The sequence below is a fragment of the Cinclus cinclus genome, chromosome 5 (genome assembly GCF_963662255.1).
Source record: "Cinclus cinclus chromosome 5, bCinCin1.1, whole genome shotgun sequence".
Taxonomy (NCBI): domain Eukaryota; kingdom Metazoa; phylum Chordata; class Aves; order Passeriformes; family Cinclidae; genus Cinclus; species Cinclus cinclus.
The window spans coordinates 23,629,128-23,648,515 of record NC_085050.1 but is presented as its reverse complement, the minus strand read 5'-3'; the positions used below and the strand labels follow the sequence as shown (position 1 = coordinate 23,648,515).

The window sequence follows — 19,388 nt, the reverse complement described above, 5'->3', positions numbered from 1 at the left end:
AAACATTTGTACCTGAAGAGTCACTGCTATACTCTAGAAGAGATGCTAAGTTTAGGTTTATTGTTTCCTCTCCAAAACCAAATGGAACTACTAACGATTTAATATTATTTTATCCATCTTAATAACTGAATTTGTTTTATCTGGTTTTGGCATTAAAATTATGAAACAGGAAGGAAAATAATAAAACGGGAATATCATAGATTAACAGATATTAACAGTGTGGTGGTCAACCAGGATTTACACAATTAGCTGCTGTGAATGACCCTTTATATTGGCAAACACTGAAAACTGATGGAGACAAAGAGCACGTAAAAGAGCATCAATAGCAGCCTATTCTGCGTGGGGTAGCCAAGTACATAAAGCAGTCGATAATGAATTATCAAGACTCCTGGCATGCAGCAGCACCATCCTAAGAAAAGAATATTAACCTTATTTATGAGCATCTCAACCATTAGTTATCAATCACTAGCAAAGAACAGAGAAACATCCTAAATTACACAGTATTTCAGGACATCCAAACTGGCTACTTTAAGCCTGCATTTCCTAAAATCAAGCTAGTAAAAAAAAAAAAAAAAAAGTAAAGTCTCACTCATATTCAAGTTGCTAAATGCTAACTGATAAAAAAAATGTTTCTATATACCACAGGCTTTTGTGCCATTTGAAATTCTGCCTAGGGGATCAGTTGTGTAAAGATCTTGGTATGTTGCTCATAAGAGGAGGGAGACTTGCTGCCGTATCAGTCATTTCCTCAAGCCTCCTTTTGCAAAAACCCCAGAACCATTTTTTATATAGCATATTACCTTGCCTACAAAAAATTATAAGGTTAAGTTGCCTTACCAGGTCTTCAGGAAGAACAGGGACCTTTTAAGATTTAGAACCTGTTTTATGGAGACATTTGAAAAGTTTACATAGAACTGCTTGCAGACCAAGAAAGACAGGTGACTGGATTGAAATATAGGCCTTTAAACACTTGCATCATTCCTATTTATTTAAAACAACTCAGTAACTGATGGTATTACTCGAGCTACAACAGTAGGTCATGATGAAATTCTCTAATATTACTGTCTAGCAAGAAATATGTGATATAGAGAGGCTAGTAAGAAATTAAGGATTTTAGTGTTCCTTGTATGAAAAATGAAGTAATATAAAGCAAATTTGAATATTTTTAGATCTGAGATTCATTAAATATTTCAATTTCAAACAGTGGAGAGAGACTTGCAATGTCCCAAGATCCACCAGAAGAGCTGATGGTATTGATTTAATATGGTTTAAATTACTCTTCAGGATTCCTATCATATCCTGCCTTGTGGGTCTCTCATACAGCATAGCAAGGGCAAAAAAGGGAAAAGGGAAAGATTTTGATTTTGTACCTTTTATGATCCTAAAGCTATCACAAAGCAGCTACATACCAATAGTACAAAAAAAGTGTGAATACATAAAGTGTCCAGTGATCCCAAACAGCCTTTAAGTTTTTCAGGCAAACCATTTAAATTCACAGAAAATGAGACAGTATTTTTTGGGGAGCAGGTGCATGAGGGAAATGACTCTTCCAAAGCATGGAATGGTGAATCTTCAGAAGCTTGCATAACACCACTCTGAGTCATGCAGGTCTGTAAAGCTATTTCATGGTCATTGGGTCAAAGATCTACATAAACTAAAAGTAAATATTTTCATTTCCAGCACATGGATAAGTGTTTTCAGTTACTCACATTCAGTTCATTCACCTGAAAATCATCAGTTTCTTAAACTGGGGACAGCAGTCCTCAACAAGCCAGTTGAACACCAGCAGTAACCAGTGACTGCCAAAGGACAATAAATTGTGAAGAGGCATTATACTCCTGAGAAATTTAAATGGAAAATTACTTTACTGTAGCCAACAGACTAAGGAGGAGCACATTACTTTACTAAAATTTTTAGCTTCATAGTTGCAAACCAGCCACTAGAGGTCAGTGGTTTGGGATAAAATTAGCACATGGAGAAAGAATTCAATTTCATTTCAAATGGACAAATCATATAATCAAATAAAATTTCTAGCCTCTGAGTAAGGAAAAAGAATTCTTAAGTTTAGCAGCACTTACCTTGATCCAAAAACAAGAAAGCTACCTTAAAATTTTTAAAAAGAATAATAGGTACATAATACATAAAATACTGAAACAACTACTCATTCTCTACAGTAGTACGCAGACATGCTTCAGAACATAGGACTGGATGAAGCTTCATCATCAGTCTCTTGCTACTCCACTTATCCTAAAACTCTTACATGAACCAAACACAGACCAGCTTAAAAGCAGCTTGATTCTTTTGCTTATAATGAAAAAGAAATAATTACAAGAATGTGAAATAAGCTCAATTAGTACTTTTGAAGTGCATAAAGGTAGTATATTAGAAACACCTGTGCAGTGCAAGAATCTTCTTTAACAACTATTCCCCTTACAAATGTGTAACACTCTGCAAAGAGAGAAGGCCACCAGAGGACAGGAAGAGGCTGTTTCATCGTGAAGTGCAAAGTGTATTACCATTTCCAAAAAGGGGGAAAACTCCTCAAATTATTACATTTTATTTAGTCGTTTATCCACTGCTGTAAGTTTATACACACATCATCCATTCACAGTATATACACATTAACGCAACTGAACATCTTACCTCTGCCCCACGTTAAAAAATTTGAGATAATTAGAAATGTGAATAGAGCCACTGACATGCTCAAATACATGCATGCTGGACTTGATGCTTGTTGCTGTACCTGTAGTTTTCTAAGGCTTCAATATTTCTCTGTATTATACAGTTACACAACTGAAAATGCCACTAGACATATGAAAATTCAGCAAGTCAGATTTCCATCTACCATTACAAAAAACTTTTCATTCATGTCTTTGATTTAAACGTTATCACTAAAAGGATTCACAATTATTTTTGTTGTGCTTTAGTAAGAACCTAACTGAAGTTGTTACAGCGGAAAGTATGTTGAAAGGGACAGTAGTACTGTTTGGTCAGATTTTCTGAAGAAGAACACATAATTCCACTGCAACTGTTTTCAATTTTAAGTAAACCAAGATTAGACCATCAGCTCCGGTACAGTGTAGCTATTTCAACAGTATTTTAATGGAGAATAAATTATAGATAATTTACAGCTTGAAAATTTAAGTACTGTCCAGAGGATACTGATGGCATGAAACCATGAATGGTGATATGGGGTTTGTAAAACAACAGAGCACCCAGCAGGATTTCCAGATATCTTTGTACCACAGAACTGGTGTGACTCTTGGAGTGTCCTGCATAGGGCCCAGAGCTGGACTTGCTGATCTTGACTGGTCCCTTCCAGTTCGGTATATTCTATGATTCTGTGATTTTCTGCATTCTCTTAATTTTTCTTCCCATCCTTCTACCTTCTTTTTCTATTGCATTTCTACCTTTATGAAAACTACTGCCGATACTGCTTTAACTCCTACAGATAATCAATCTAGGCCTGCACCTTCTATAATTTCTGGTTTTCAGCTTCATTTTCCTGTGAAATATCGGAACTGATGCATCATCTTCATCTAGCATACTCTTAACACTGCTTTTAACACTGGCAAAGAAACATGAGTGAATATTCATAGGGTCACACATAGCAAATGAAAATGCCATGATCGGCACTTTTTCCAGGAAAGCAGTTTCCTCATGCCAATCAGGAGTTTGGACTGTTAGAACACTCATGTCACAAACAAGTTTTTGTGGTCAGACTCATGGAAGCTGTGATAGAGATGAACTCAAATTAAAGTAAGAACAGTTTTTCGTGGCTTCTCAAAATACAATCCACACTACTGCTTTTACAAAACCCCAGTTGTATGGTGGTAGCTTGTTGTGGTAGAATAAAGCGTATCTGGTTGGCACTTGGGTTGAACAGAAGGCAGCTGCTAACTGTGCTTTCACCAATGAGCTAAGCCTAGCCCACAAGAAGAGGGCAACATAGGGTCAAATTCTTAAAAACACTGGTTCACAATTTTGCTTAGTAGCTGCAAAACAAATTATCATTATCCTGACAAAAATTCCAAGTAATTCAGCAGTAACCACGACTCAGTTCAGCAGTGGCACCTACTTAGGTAGTAGGATGTAACCACAGTCACAAAGTAATCTATTTTAAAATTAGAAGGACAGGACTTTTGCCAAAACACAGCTGTACAACTTTCTCTGCTAACACCTGCACTGAAAATATAGCAGTAAACTGGGCACATAGATTTTTTACCACAGGACTTGGTATTACCTATGCCAGATATAAGGCAGAATAGTTCCAATGAATTAAAGGCAGGGATCAGCTCTCTTTTTTTGTTTTGATATACACCTTAATCTTCCTGTTTCTCTAGAAAATGTAAATGAGATCCTGCAGTAGCTCACTGCGTTCTGCACCATTCTAAACAGACACACAAAAATCCAATACCCAACATTCACCTGAAACACTTAACACAAAGCTATTGGTCAGTAACTCAAGCTCGCTCAGAGACATGAACTTAAATAAGTGCTGTTTTGCAACACACACAGGTAATATTTAAACTCTAGAAAATATACAAAATTTGATTTCAAGAACATCAACAAAACAATAGGTATCAATACAGAAAACTATTTAATTTGTTTCAAAATAAATACTTGACATACAAAGCACATACAGTGAAAAAGGATCACAATAAATTACAAATGGAGATACTTGCTCATTCACTGACAGAAACCCTTGGTATTTCCAATTTCATACCATCAAATTTATCATTCTTGCTGATTTAAGCACAGCACTGAACAAATATGGATCCCAGTGCTTTCTTTCACAGGTACTGGTATGGATAATTTACTGCAGTGATCCAATTTGAAAATCAGTAGGGACCAGTAAATCGCTGCATTAAAGAAAGAGCGAATGAGGTGCTTTTTCCTTAGTGTCAGCAGCCTGCGATTATTATGTTTATTAGATTTTCTTGAAAGGGCTTCACATTTTCTCAAATATGCAGGGGAACTATATTTCCCCTCTGAGCCCCTACATTAGCATTTTGTGCCTCAGTCCTTGAATACAAGTAAAAGATGAATTTTTCAATTAATTTTAAAAGTTTATACCATCTGGATGGCACAGAACTAAGCAATGAAACTCCCTTACCTGCACAACATCTGCCATTATCACAGAGCTAGCTTCTGCAGAGAAGTTAAAAAGTAATGCTGAGATTTTATGAAAAAGATTTATGAATCCACATTCAAGATTAAATCCTACTACATTATCCATACTTGTATCTTTCCATCTTTGAAATAAAGAATGGTTTTAAGGTTCTGTCCTTTATTTTCAAAAGATGACCTGAAAAACAAGGCCTGACTGTCCCTGTGACTTTAAGAAAGTAATAGCACAATAGAAGTTACAATACAAAGACACACTAACCAATTTCAGTGTATATACAGTTTAACCACAAATAGGTGTACCACAGCAAATAAAAATTGTAGACAATTAAAACAGATTAGCATACCCACCATCTGGCATTGTAAGTGCTTGGGATCTTACTGTGTTGCACTATTTTTTGTCAGAGATGATGGTACAAGGGCCACACCTAGCATTACAAGTGAAAATCAATTTTTGACACCACTTTAAAAAAACATCTTGTTCCAGCACACTGTCTTCTTTTCCCCTAATCTGAGCACTGTAAGGTACAGCACTTTTTATCTGAGCAATATAAGGTACAGTACTTTTTATAGTACTTAAGACCACAGTTGCAATAATTTTAGGAGCAGGACTAACAAGTCACACCTAGAGTAGAAATAAATCAGTTTCATCTGGGCACTTGTCCAACTCTTTTTGTTTATTTCCTGCTCTGCCAGAACTCTTATATCCACTCAGGCAAGTGCTCTTTCCTTCCATGTCTTCATTCATGTCTTTAAAATGGGTAAGAACTCCTGAATAAACACAGCATCTGTACAGCAAATGTTGCAGTACAGGTGCTTAATGATAAAAGGGTCTAACACAGACAGTACAAAATAATTGCTACATTATTTGTTTGGACAGTACTATCACATACAGAGTTAGCAGCTCCAAAACTGCTGGAAGAAATAGAGGATCATAATTATAATAATTTTTATTTAAATCCTAAAACATTAACATATATTGCTCCACTTAAACACCCATCAAAGAAGGGAGCAAAACATAAAACTGACAGCACAGAAATGACAATATACATATGAAATTAAATAAAAGGCAAGGAAGGAGAGGATGGATGTATTGGTGAGTTACTTTGTGTGTAAGAAATTCTAACTGGCATTAGGTACTCAAACAGAGCCAATGGCTCCTGACACTTCATCTACAGAAGAAACCAGGCAAGTGTTAAACTGGAGTATCACTTCTACAGAAAGCTTGTAGAAAGCAAGAGGTTTGTCTACCCACAAGAATCTAGGCAACAGCACTTAACTTACAAAAGCTAAGACAAAAAAAACAAAGAGCAGTATGATTTATACCATTGAAACAGTTATCACACTTGGTAGGAAACCTTTCAGTAATAAAAAATCTCTTCTGCTTCATTTTGGGATTGGCAGGCACTTTATGGTCAGTTGCAAGATTTCTCTACAATCACAGGCTTCTGTCACAGCCTCTGCATCACAGCTAGCTGTTGACAGCATAGCAGCATGAATATACAGCTCTCTTCACCAAAAAAAAAAAAAAAAAAAAATCCCCAAAGCTATCAGGATACAACAAGCATTTTACATTTAATTTATTCATTACAAGAGAAACAGTCACAAACTGTGGTGAGGAAGCAGGCTCAAGGATAGAATGTTTTTCCATTGTGGAAAGTCAATGTTATTACTTAGGCAGCTGAAAGGCTACAGTAAAAAATCAAAGATGATGCAGAGCACAGGTCAGGTGCCCTATTTATTTGGCTTGAACATTATTCTTACAACATTGTTTCATGTTTTCTCAACGTGTCAGAGAAGTCAGTTTTACCAGGCCACAAGCCACTCGTTTGTCAAGCAAAGCCAAGAATATGCTACTGGACAAACCAAATCAAATCCATTTTATGAAATTTCCTCCTCTTGGTCCATTTGCAAGACTTAGAAGAAAGAGATAAATTCAGTACCCACATTTAAGTTCTACTTCATAGCACTGTCTTCCAACTCTTTACTCACAGCATTGTCATTCACCTACTCCTAATCCTTTTGCATTCATTGAGTTGGATCTCTACTTAGCATCCTTCACTTATGGACTCATCTCTAATTTAGTAACTAATTTAGTCTCTAATCATACAATTAAGGAACAGTAGAATGCACCCGTAACAGCAGTCAGACCACAAAAATTTGCTCAGATGTAACATCTTATTTTGTTTACAGTAATTACAGTATGGGGGATCAACTTAGATGACCAAATTAATTTTTAAATTGCAGTGGTGCAAACAGCTGAAGAGAATCTGATGTCACCATTCAAAGAAACACATCATGCAACATGACAGAGGGTCTAGAACCGTGCTGAGGAACTGAAACAGTAATAAGTAGGTCTGGATTATTTTCTCTGATTAGATGCCATTGTTGCAGTGCTTATTCTTGGATTAGATTTTGAAGGAAGGGGTCATAAATTTTTGCACTTTATAAGGCAAAAATTCCCTACAAAATAATTTAGAAATGCGGAAGACATTATATCCCAATTCAGAAGCAGCAGTGGGAATATAAGAACATGCACACATACGCACAGGTCAGCATTCTGCTCAACTTGCAGGTTCAAGCATTGCTAAGTTTGGTTAGAGAGAAAATGAGCCTGAAAAGCCTAGCAAGTTACATTTAACACTCCTTTTATTGCAGTAGAAATTTTAGTTTTTATAAAATCCTCAGATCATAGGATACACACATAATCAATCTCATTCCAAGTCTTTAGCAGCTGTAGAGCATTAAATGCATGCACTTGCTTCTGCAGTGTGCAAGTATTCCATAAATAGATAATCATGTTCAGAGAGCAAGACAAGTAGTCAAAGAATATCATATTCAATTACCAACTGGTTCATCAGTACCAAGAGGTTGAGCAAAAAAATGAAGTAAGTTTATAAATACATGGTTCTGATCTAAAAACTAATACAACTGTAAAGTCAGAATGATACCCATAGCATAAACAAGATAACTCAATAGTTACAGAAAAATACTTTGCTTCAAGACTATTTTTGAAAGATTTTCTCATAAGGTTTCTCTGACCAGGGAAGAATAAGTTCAGTGCTACAGAGGTTTACAAAAGGCCAATGCAAGTCCTTTAACTTTATGCAATTAGAATACTAACACTAACTACAAAAAATTCAGCAAATATTTTGCCTTGAATTTCTTGAAAGAAGTTGTGATCAGACAGTATTATTTTTCCATGACCTACCCTTCAGCTGTTGGGTGAATGCATAATCAGTGTAATTAATTTATGTAGTTAATTTAATATTAATTTCTGTAGTCATGACACTAGCTTCAGATCAGTCATCACATGGATTTATGCCAAGAAATCCTACACCCATTTGTTTCAGAAGCTGCCTAAACAGGTGCAATTCTTTTATGCAAATTTCCCATCACAATGAGGGTCTCAGAAACTGGAATAACAATTTATATAGAGCTACCTACAGATTATTTTTTTAAAAAGCAAACATGCTTGAATTACTGCAGTCTTACATTTGTATGGACACAAGAACAAATCTGCAATGACTCTGCAAAAGTTACTTCATTAACATTGATTAGTTCATTTCAGACATGGTTAAAAGTTTAAGCATTGCATCTTAATCTGAAAATCCTACAGGTCAGCAGTTTGGCTTGGTAAAACAACTTGTTATGACAAGGAAACTGCACAGTTTTCTGTGATCAGTCTTGGTGTTTCTTCCAACAGTGTAATGTAAGATTATGTCACAAGGTAGAAACATGAGAGAGTTCTTTTTAAGTATTATTAATAAAAACAGACTCTCCTTCAGAAAGCGTTGTTATCTCTGTCAGCTTCATAAATTTTAATCCCTTGTGTTAACTTCAAAGTGGGCCATATTTATACACCAAGTATAATAAATTGGACAAAACAGTTCTACAGATACATTTAGTAAGCAGAAGAATACTGTCCAAAGTGTACTGCATAGGTATGTGTATCAACTGCTATCCACTGGAGACATCCTAAAGTAACTATAGTTCCAACTAACATAAACCTAGTGAGCACAGATCTCTTACAAGTTTCAATCAATCTCAAACAATCTTTGATTTAAAAAAACAAAACAAAAAACCAAACTTGTATGATAGGGCATGTTTTAGATAGGATGCAGCTACTTTTTTCATCAATTAACAATACAGCACAGTTAATTTAAGTTTCTATTATCTGTTTTTGATATGCTAAATTTCATATTATCTCCAAGAAAAGCATATATGTATTTTTATACAGCCTGGAGTGAGATCAGTGTAAAACCAGGCATTTCCAATCATCAGCAGAAGTGCCAGCTGCTCATAATGTTCACAAAACACGAGTGCCTGAATTTGGCTATGCAACAGTTGGTGCCAATCTGCTTATAAAGGAAATGCCACTGAGGCATAGTCTTCTTACAAAAACAGGGCACGAGGGCTTCGTTATTAAGTGTTCAACAACAATCCTGAGCTCGGTGAAGAGAGTCCTGAAAAATCAGATTTAAAGACATTTTTAAAATCCTACAGCATGTATCAGAAGTATTATCTACATATCTACATATGATAGATACATATATCTTTTTCATCCACTTATTTTCTCAATATCATACTACATACACATTTTAAGTTCAATTCTTTAGACCAACTCAGTGCTGCTTCCAAGAGCTTCAGAATTCTAGACTTTTAAACATTAACATTTTAACTAACTCTACGCATCCTCAGCTGGAAGTTACTGAACTAGAGATAGCAGAAAAACCCTACATTCAAAAAAAAAAAAGAAAAAAAAATAAAGACTATAGAGGCTACAGAAGCACTATTAAAAAAAAGAAAAAAGGATAATGCTTTATCACAGTGTTAGGAACTGGGAGGCTATTGTGTTTGTTCTACTTGTTGGCAATATGCAAGAACAACTGCAGAAGCAACTGTTAGAAGACAGACATGAGAAAACACTCATCACCAATTTCCCTTAAAACTACAACAATGTCAGCAGAACATTTTGGATAAACTAGTTCTACTAAATGCCAATTTTAGTATTGCACAGCTTAAATTGCTTTTAGATACCAAAGTAGTAAAGCAACCTTACAGATGTTATTGGAGTTGTTAAATGTGAATGGAACAACTGACTTCTTACACAAATAACGAATAGAAGACAATTAAGCTTATGATTCTCACACCTGTCCTTGCATATTGTGGCAGCCAAAGACACCTTGGCACTCTAGCAAGCCATTTTTTGATGGAGTAGACTGGAAAGTCTGTTCACAAAATCTTATGCTATGCAACTGTCATAAAAAACAACTAAAAAGCACTCACCTGAGAAAACGCTCATAGGAATATTTACGATTTCAAAGTCTAAAGCCATAATATTGGCTTGACCAACTTTCAGAATCAGTAAGATTCTATTTCAGATACAATTAGCCTTATTTATTAATTTAACTAAAGAAGGTAGTGAACATGTTCAAGATCATCCACATGAATTTTTTTTCTCTCAATATTACACAAGTTTTTAAGTGTCTATTCATATTTGGGCTTAGCCTCAGATGTACCTAGAATCTAAAAATAAGAGTATCTCTCTGATAAGAAAGACTTTCTTCTCCCAAAGTGTAGTTTTAATTACACAAATATGTTCTGAAAGCTCCTGTTGGGGGTTGGTTTTTCCTTTCCTCCCTGCCTGTGGAATTTTTCCCCACTGACATGCTAAGAAGCACTCACTGATGGCTAGGTCCTTGAGACCTTGAGATGGGGGGAGGGAGAGCCTCCCTGATTTTTTGGGAGTTTCTCCCAGGGGAGAAGGGGGGGAATCACCCCGATTGGAAGCAAGTAAAGGAGGGTGGGGGGCAGTTCCTGGCTCGCTTGCTTTTGGCTCTGGGAGAAGGACGGCTGCTGGAAAACCTCGCCCCACCATCCCCATGCCGGGAGCAACCTCTTCTGGTGTTGGACCCCACAACCCTGCTAGGACGCTCTCCTGCTTCACTTTGCTATCTCCAAGCATCCTGCTGGAGCACCGGGACCGACACTGCCCCGAGGATCCGTGAGCAGAGCCTCTCCTCCACCCTTCCCATGGGGATACAGCCGCCATCACCCCCAGCGCTCCTGCAGCTGCTCGGAATCATCACATCTGTCCCTGCCCACCGGGAACCTGCCAGCACTGACTGCCAGCTGGGATGGGAACTGCACCACAGGGGAAAGGTGTCCACAACCAAAAGACCTGTTACTGGGTTCCTGTCCTGTTTGTTGGTAATTTCATAGTTGTTGTTGTGTTTTGCCTTGTTATATGTATTAGTAAGTAACTTTTATTCCTATCCCCATATCTTTGCCTGAGAGCCACTTAATTTCAAAATTATACAGCATAGAGGGAGGGATTTACTTTCTCCATTTCCAGGGAAGGCCCCTGCTTTCCCTAGCACACTTGTCTTTTTCAAACCAGGACAGCTCCCAGTCAAGAATGGTGGAACATTCCTGATCACTTACATGAAATACATCTAACCTTTAACCAGACAGGGTTTTATTTCTCATCCAGCTGTATTTAACATTCTACAATTGCCATTTGAAGATGTAGTATTATGAGTTCTGAATTCATTTTAGAATTAAAAGTTTCTGAATGCCTAAGCACTGTGCAGTTAAACAATAACTTCCAAAACCAATGTAGTACTTACCGACAGTATGGATTTCGCCGAGAAGAGTAGCGTAATGTAAGAAACCTATAGTAAATGAATGGCTGGAGCAGACTCCCTTGTCCACTGAAAGAGAATAGTTCAGTAGAGCTTACTAGTGACAAAAAAAAAAAGAAAAACACAAAAAAAACCAGAACAAAACACCAAAACAAGGATTTTTTCTAAGAAAAGCAAGCAAACTACTTGGGCTCAAAAAAAGGCTAGATTTGCATCACATTGGTTCAAAAAAATCTACATCTGACAAGAAAAAGTACATAACTATACACTTACAGAGGCATAAACATTATAGAATAAAACTGCTCAATTAAGTAGTTAAAGAAGTGCTGTTCTTGTATTGATTTTATATTTATGAAGTGTTTTTATATGCCTCATTTCTGGTGGTGTGCAAAGAATCACAGGAATGATGTTGGACACATATTCAATAGCAAGAAAACTCTTGCTGGTCAAGCCCAGAAACTAGCTGACAGAAGTAGTCCAGTTACAGTGACCCTGTTCAATCTAATTGCAGCACTCCGAATATCTGGACCATATTTCTAGCATCTTTTGCAAAACTTCTCAGAACACAATGCAGACAATTACAGATGTATATTGAGACTTTAGTGCCAAGCTAATACCCATTTATTTCAGTTACAGTGAAATTAGGCTTTGGTATTTCACAAAACTGCCGTTTGACGTGGCTGTGCTGTGAAATAGTGGAAACATTGCACACAAACCATACATAGCAAAGCACGGAAATGCCCTAAGTTTTAGTGACTGAAGCCACTTTAAATGACGCATTATTTAAAAATTCTGTTTGAATTTAAACATGATGGTAAATTCTAGTAAGTAGAACTACAGGAGGGAAGAAAGAGGAAAACTTGAAACCTGTACAGTATTGACAAACAAGTTAGTATGTTACAACATTTAAAGAACAAAATTTCGCAATAGCTGCATTTAGCAATTAAATTATTTTAAAGTTTGGCATATGACCTTTTACAAGCTTCAGTATCTACCAGATGACATACCAAGTAGCAACATTTCACATACTACATTCTCCACAAAGAGACAAAAGAAAAAAAAAAAACTATACTAAGTTCAAAGCACTTGAAAGTTTCAGATACTGAATAGAGTGTATCTGCCAGCTGGTAAGTGGGCTCACGTGGAAAGCAATCCTTGAGGGCTGGAGCACTGAAATGTTCAGCTGATATATCAAAAGGTAAAGACAAATTATACATCCTATCCAAGAAGGTAAAGCCTCCCTTCTACTGCTTATGAGACCATCCCAGACAAATATTCCCACTATGCTACAACCTGTATAGAACAAAGGCTGCGTTTCCCCTCCAAATATTAAAAGGCAATGACCCAAACTTCTGTGACTGGCAGGTCATTATGCCTATACAACTTCAGTAGGATTCCAACGTGTTCAAGATCCCTAAAATGACTTCAACAGGCTGCACAGCAGGCAAAATCAAATGGAATAAAAAAACCCAGAAGGGTCACTGCTCAGAAGTAGCATAGGAGAGAATGCACTCTACTCCTGCTTGCACGCTTTTTGCATAATGAAACTTGGCCATTTAAATTTCAGGAATCTAATTGTCAAAACTAAGAGTTCACTTTCAGTGAAGCTGAAGATCTTAATATTTTACTGAACTAACCAAAATTAAACTTACTGATCAATGTGCTGATAGAAATGTGGGCAAATTCAAGTTTTAAGCCTGAAAAACTCCCATGTGACTCATCATCCACACTATGAAAGGGAAGGTTTTTTTTGGTGCTCAGTTACATCATAGTAAAGGCCTTTTGATGTCAGGATGCACCAACTTAAGAAGCCTAAGAGTCACTTAAATTTTATTTGAAGTTCAGACCTTGGTCAGCCAAAACCATACAAATGGAATACTGTGATCCACAGAGAACTCATTTGCAAAAAGCAGTCTTGTGTAGCAGTTTCTAATTATTTAAATATTTATCATAATTCTTACCTGAAGAGCATAAAAACTGTAGCTGGCATCAGAAAAATTTCATTGCAAGCAATGAATTTTAGAATATTCTGTTGATTAGCATTCAGTTTCTCTAAGAGATTTCTCAAAAAGGGCACACTGTTTGAACTTCGTGCCTTTAAAGAAGAAAAGATTATTTACAGAAAACATTGAAGTTACACCTATCTTCATTAACACAGACAAAACAAAATGCAAATAATTGCTATTTACCACCCATTTCAACATTTCAAGACTTCATCAGTTTTGAGATTAATATCCTACAGAAAACTACTGCAGGCTTGGAACTCCATAATTTACAGAGTTCAGTTAAAGGCATCAGATGTTGCAATTCCCTCATCCACCAATTTCAGGTTCAACTGCACACAGACGGCCACGAGCTTTGCTCAGTCCACTAGGAGGAAGTGCCCATGGTAGCAAGATAGCCCAGTTAGGAACACCAAAGCCTGGAGCTACGTTAAGATGCACAAGGCAGTGCACTGAGCAGCAAGTCCAGCTGGCAAGTATTTTGCTGGCTAGTCTCACCCTGTAGTTTGTTACTTTACTACTGAAACAGAACAATAAAATTCACAGGCTACGGCTTAGCTTGAAAAATACACGTCTTAAGTTTCAACTTAAGTGTTCCACAGATTTTGTTTCCCTCAAAAAAAAAGCATTTGAAGAAAAATAATTAGTGTCAACTCCACCATATCATCCCACAGAAGGGGAAAAAATAAAAAAACAAACCACCAAACCCAACCAACCCAAAAAAGTCTTCTCAAATTCTCGGTGCTGAGATTCCATACTACTGTTTCACTCTAATTCCTCTAGTGCAGCCAAAGAAAACCAAACAAGAGCTGCAACTTAAACCTGATTACAAACCCCAAGGATACTGAATGTATTAACTGTAACATATGCATATCATACTTACATCGAGAACCTTCTTTGTGTATGTGGCAGCATGAAGCAAAGAGAACAGCAGAACTGGAAAAATACTCACTGAAGCAAGCCATAAGGAAAATTACAGGCTGTGCAAGTGCTTCATTTCTCCATGATGTTATACTAGGCCAGTCATAGCTTGATGGCACTTTGCAAAAGTTTGGCCGGAACGACCTATACTGGATGAAGATATGTATAAGTCTAAGACCTATATTTATAGCTCCTCCTTCTGCTTCTTACACATCTTTGCTATGCATTTTTATTAACTTCAAGATATGGGTGTCTGCAAATATGCAAAAGTATAACACACCATTAGACACCAATGCACTTCTACTGAAATGCATTCTCTCTTCACAGAAGGCACATGTGAGCTTACTACTCAAAACCTCTTAAATACATGTTGTTGTATTTTTTGTTTAAAGATGCTGAAAAATCAATTGCTTTTCCAAAGAACATGCAGCTGCCAGCCATTCCAATTTTGCAGAGCAAGAACACAGACATTTCTCTACCAGAAGGATTTAAAAGTAGGACGTTCAGCATACAGAGTGTGACATAAAGAAATGTCAGCTCTGACATGTCACCTTTGATTATCCACAGGAGCAAATTCTGCAGACTTTATCAGTTTAATAACTTATCTGAGAAACCTACTGCTGAATAATTATCTCTCTACATGATGAATGTCTACTACAGTGAGAACTGTGTAAATCTGTACTAGCAATAATATTCCCCAAATATTACTGGAGGCTGGTCATAAAATCCACCAAACTTAAACCTCAAAAAAAGAAAACCTAAGCAGACAGAGAATGCAGTGCACTAATTACAGAGCTAATTAAACTGAATATGGATCAATCAACATAAGCCTCTCATATTTTATATAGAGTATGTTCTATAAATAGCAAACATATCAAACTAGTTTTTCAAATCATGGCAAAGGTGATGAAAAGAATCATGTTTTTAATACATTTAAAAACATTAGCAGGATGACACAAGAAAAGGATACTTGTAACAGGGTAGGAATTCACAAAGATAAGGGAGTACAACAGGTAATGGCAGCTGTCCTCCAGCAAAGCCTGGGCCAGAAATGCCCTGCTAAGCTGGAAGTGCGGTAGCCTTTGGTGCAGTCGGAGGGCACTGGTAAGAGCATTTGCCAGCAAGGCACGCTGATAAAAGCTTGCTGCTTCATGCAACCTGCAAATCATCAGAGGACATGTTACCATGTGAACCAAGCTCAGAAGTCGTCTACCCTTGAGAATTGCATCACAACTGAACAATACCTGAAGTATTTATATTCATTCCTATTTTAGTACATAAGCACGATTCCCAAAAAATAACTCAGAAACTTGTTTAACACTGATTTTACTGCAGGTGCCTAACTCCATTTATACACAAAAACATGCATTTACATGTTTTTTACATTACTTTACATTTGTTCAATACATTTTGCGAACACATCTGCAAGTGTTTTAAACCAATCTAAAATCTCTAAACTATTCTGACAATAAGCATCCAAGTAAGCTGAATAATAGCAATTTCCCTTACATGAAAAAAACAATTATATACAAAGGGAATCTAGTTTGTTTGTAAATTTTTAATGCTGTTTTACAATATTACGGTACATACCCAAGAAGAGGCAGGACAAATAAAGCTGAGCAGTAAACCGTGAACAAGCGGGAAATCCACATTACTGTATCCAACTTGTTAGCCATCAGAAATTGCTCCATTGGAAAAGAAAAAACAAAAAAAAAGGAAAAAAAAAAAAGATCAGCCCCAACAGAAGCTGGTATCTTAATATCTGCGTACAATGTACATTCTTCCCAATTCTATTAAATTGCAAGTCTTTCCTCAACCTCAGTATAAGCAAATTACAGCTTGAAGCAGAAAGCTTTTTTCTTGTTCTGTGATACTTGGCTCATATGATGTTACTAGCCAGATCAAAAATAGCTTGGCTTCCTCAGAACCAAGAGGCTCCTTTGCACATTACAATCAAATAGTGCTAAGAACTTCTAGAAAAATAATTTTTCTATCCAAACACACCTCACTAAACAGCTTCACAAATGTTATCATGTAGGGTTGCTAGACCTGACTGACTTTTGCTTCAAGGTTTCTTTTAGAATACACTGCACACACCTGGGGCTAAATCTCCACAATTCTTAGCGAGGGGGCAAAAATACAGGGAGATAAAGTTAACTTAACTACATTACAAGGAAAGTGGCATCGTTTTGGCTCACATATTCCTGACCTTTAAAAAGCAGAAAACTTTTCACAGTAATCCTGCACCTCTCCTGTTGTTGAGCTCTTCCTAACCACAGCCCTGCTCAGTCTTGATATAGCCAAAGTGCCAAAAGGCTCTAATGAAACACAAAATGCTTTTGGCTATATGTGTATGACAGTCAAAACAACAGCTTCCTTCCATCTGAAAGAGTTCATTTTTTTTTTTCAAATTTGGACCAGCTTTTGAAGATTACTCTTTTCTTCTATATTCCTAGTGTATCTCCATGGAAATGACCAGAAACCTACAAGCATCTTCATAATACGATTTCGTATCTTACTTTCACTATATAACTACAGAAATAGCATGAAGCTGTATCAAGGCTAGGTTAGATTTTCAGGAAAAGGTTTTTCACTCAGAGGGTGTTTGGGCACTGGAACTAGCTCCCCAGGGAAGCGGTCACAGCACCAGCCTGACAGAGTTCAAGCGTCTGGGCAATGCTCTCAGGCACATAATGTGATTTCTGGGTGTCCCGTGCAGGGCCACGAGTGGACTCGAGATTCCTGTGGGTCCCTTTCAATTCAGCATATTCCATGATTCTGTGACACAGAGATTTACTGAATTACTGACCCACTGAATTACTTTCAGTTCAGCCATTTTCAAGAGCGGCGGCACACCAGGAGCAGGCTTTCAATCGGAAAACGAAAGCTGCTCAGCCCTGCCCGCACCCGGGCGAGCAGTGCCCGCTGCCATTCCAGGGGGACCCCCCGCCGCCGGAGCGGCACCGCGCCCGGCCCGGCCCCCCCAGGCCCGGGAGCTCCTTACCACGGCCCCGCCGCCGGCCCCGCCTGGCACGGGCCCGTTCTGCGTGGAGTCCGCCATGGCCGCACCTGCGGGGAGAGAAGCGCCTCAGTCTATGGGACACGGGCGACCGCAATCGCCGCTTCCCGAGCTCCCGCTCCCGGCCCGGCCGCGACCCACCGCAAGCGCCACACCGGGCACGGAACACGCTCCGGCGGATCCGCACTCCCGGATGCGGCCGGACGCCACTTCCCGCGGGCCGCGGGGCTGCCGGGCAATGTAGGCGGCGACTGGGATGGTCCCGACGGCGCCGGGCGGCGTCACGGGTCGGCGCTGGGAGGCCGCGCGGGGATGGCCGGCGGGATCCCTGCGGGCGCGGAGCTGGAGCTGCGGCTGCGGGGCGAGCCCGCCGGGCAGCGCGCTGGTCGCTTGCCCGCTGGTCGCTTGCCCGCTGGTGTCCCTAGCAGCCCGGACGCCAGATGCTCATCTCCGTCTGTAGGGTCTGTTCAGGGGCACTCGCGTGCGGTGGCAGCAGCAGCAGCAACAACGTGAATTCTCGCTTCGGCCCCGGTTTGGGCAGTGTTCGCTCACTGAGGGCTGACTGGATTTCGGGGGCTCCGAGTTTCCACGGCAACCTGGCGAGGCTCGGTGCTGTGCACCAGCAATGTAAATGGGAATCGTAGGGTCACAGGACGCGTGCGGGGCGCTCCGCAGTTCCCGGTGCTGCGGTGGCCCGGTGGTGTCTCACAAAAACGGTGCGGGGCGGTATTACATTAAAAACCTGGATTTTTGAAACAGAAATTTCTGAAATCTTTGGTCAGTAATCATCAAACCATAAAGTTAGAAGGCTTTGCTCAAGTACAGGTATATCAGAGACCTCTGACAGGAGGATGGCACAAAGCAGAAGCAGCCTTCGGCTCGGTCTCCGACATGTAGCATATGTAATTTGCAAAGTCTTGGGAAGGTTTAATCCTCCCTTCATTAATCTTCCCCTTGCCTTTAATATTTTTTAAATTATCTTTGCCGGATAGCTATGTGAATATGTTTCCGTTCGCAGTTGGAGGTCTGAAATGGCATCAAAGCAAAAGAAATCAAAACGCAGGCCTCAATACCGACACCTTTGACTTTTGGCTGCTATGGCTTCATGTAGTTGTGCTTCTGGCTTTCTCTCAAGGATGTGCAGCAGGTTCCCCCTCCTGGCAGCGCGGGGTTTCAGGACAGCAAGCCGCCTGCTCCAGGTTCTAATCGTTCCCAGAGGCTTTCAATTCAATTACTTTCTAACAGCAAGAAATACTTATTCCTGTGACCAAGGATATTGGAATCAACATCCGCAATCAGCCTCATTTCTGGCTTGCGGTGATTAAACCTGAAGATTGATTGGAAGACATTCAGGAAGAATGTGTAACGAAGTATGTGGACAAGAAAGTAGAAAAAGAGTCAGCTGATAGGGATTCTAATACCATAACAACTACAAATAATCTAAGCAATCTTAGGCTAGTTAACTATTTTAAATTGAAGACACAGAACCTGATTTCCCACTTCTCTCCCAACCATTCGTCTTTCATTTAGGTGATTGAGAAGTGGGCACAAGAACTACCTCCTACTCTGAGATGATTTTTCTGCAGGGTAGGGAGACTCTTCTAAACAGTAGTGGAGAATTAGGACTCTCAGTGTGTCTGCTGGGCGTTCTCAGGTGTGTAATAAAAAGAC

At 38.8% G+C, this 19,388-nt stretch overlaps 1 protein-coding gene across 2 annotated transcripts; it reads right to left on the bottom strand.

Annotated features, from left to right (window-relative positions):
* Positions 1 to 6,213: 6,213 nt before the first annotated feature.
* On the bottom strand, positions 6,214 to 17,841 carry TMEM33 (transmembrane protein 33). Of its 2 annotated transcripts, none has more exons than XM_062492725.1 (7): positions 17,768 to 17,841; positions 16,289 to 16,383; positions 15,669 to 15,856; positions 14,661 to 14,728; positions 13,736 to 13,869; positions 11,760 to 11,843; positions 6,214 to 9,593 (listed from the first exon to the last, which is right to left on the bottom strand). In XM_062492725.1, exons 2-7 carry the CDS (start codon positions 16,372 to 16,374, stop codon positions 9,464 to 9,466), a joined length of 690 nt encoding a protein of 229 aa, XP_062348709.1. In that variant the 5' UTR covers positions 16,375 to 16,383; positions 17,768 to 17,841; the 3' UTR covers positions 6,214 to 9,463. The 2 variants fall into 2 exon arrangements, with proteins under 2 accessions (XP_062348709.1, XP_062348708.1); XM_062492724.1 differs by having other exon boundaries at positions 17,703 to 17,821.
* Positions 17,842 to 19,388: the final 1,547 nt, after the last annotated feature.

Excerpts from the sequence above, each read along its gene's own strand:
- TMEM33 (XM_062492724.1), bottom strand. The coding sequence starts at position 17,759 with ATGGCGGACTCCACGCAGAACGGGCCCGTGCCAGGCGGGGCCGGCGGC. Across the intron at positions 16,384-17,702 it reads GGGCCGGCGGCGGGGCCGTG|CAATTTCTGATGGCTAACAA; the intron begins GTAAGGAGCTCC and ends TTTCCAATGGAG. Across the intron at positions 15,857-16,288 it reads TTTGTCCTGCCTCTTCTTGG|GTTGCATGAAGCAGCAAGCT; the intron begins GTATGTACCGTA and ends GATGATTTGCAG.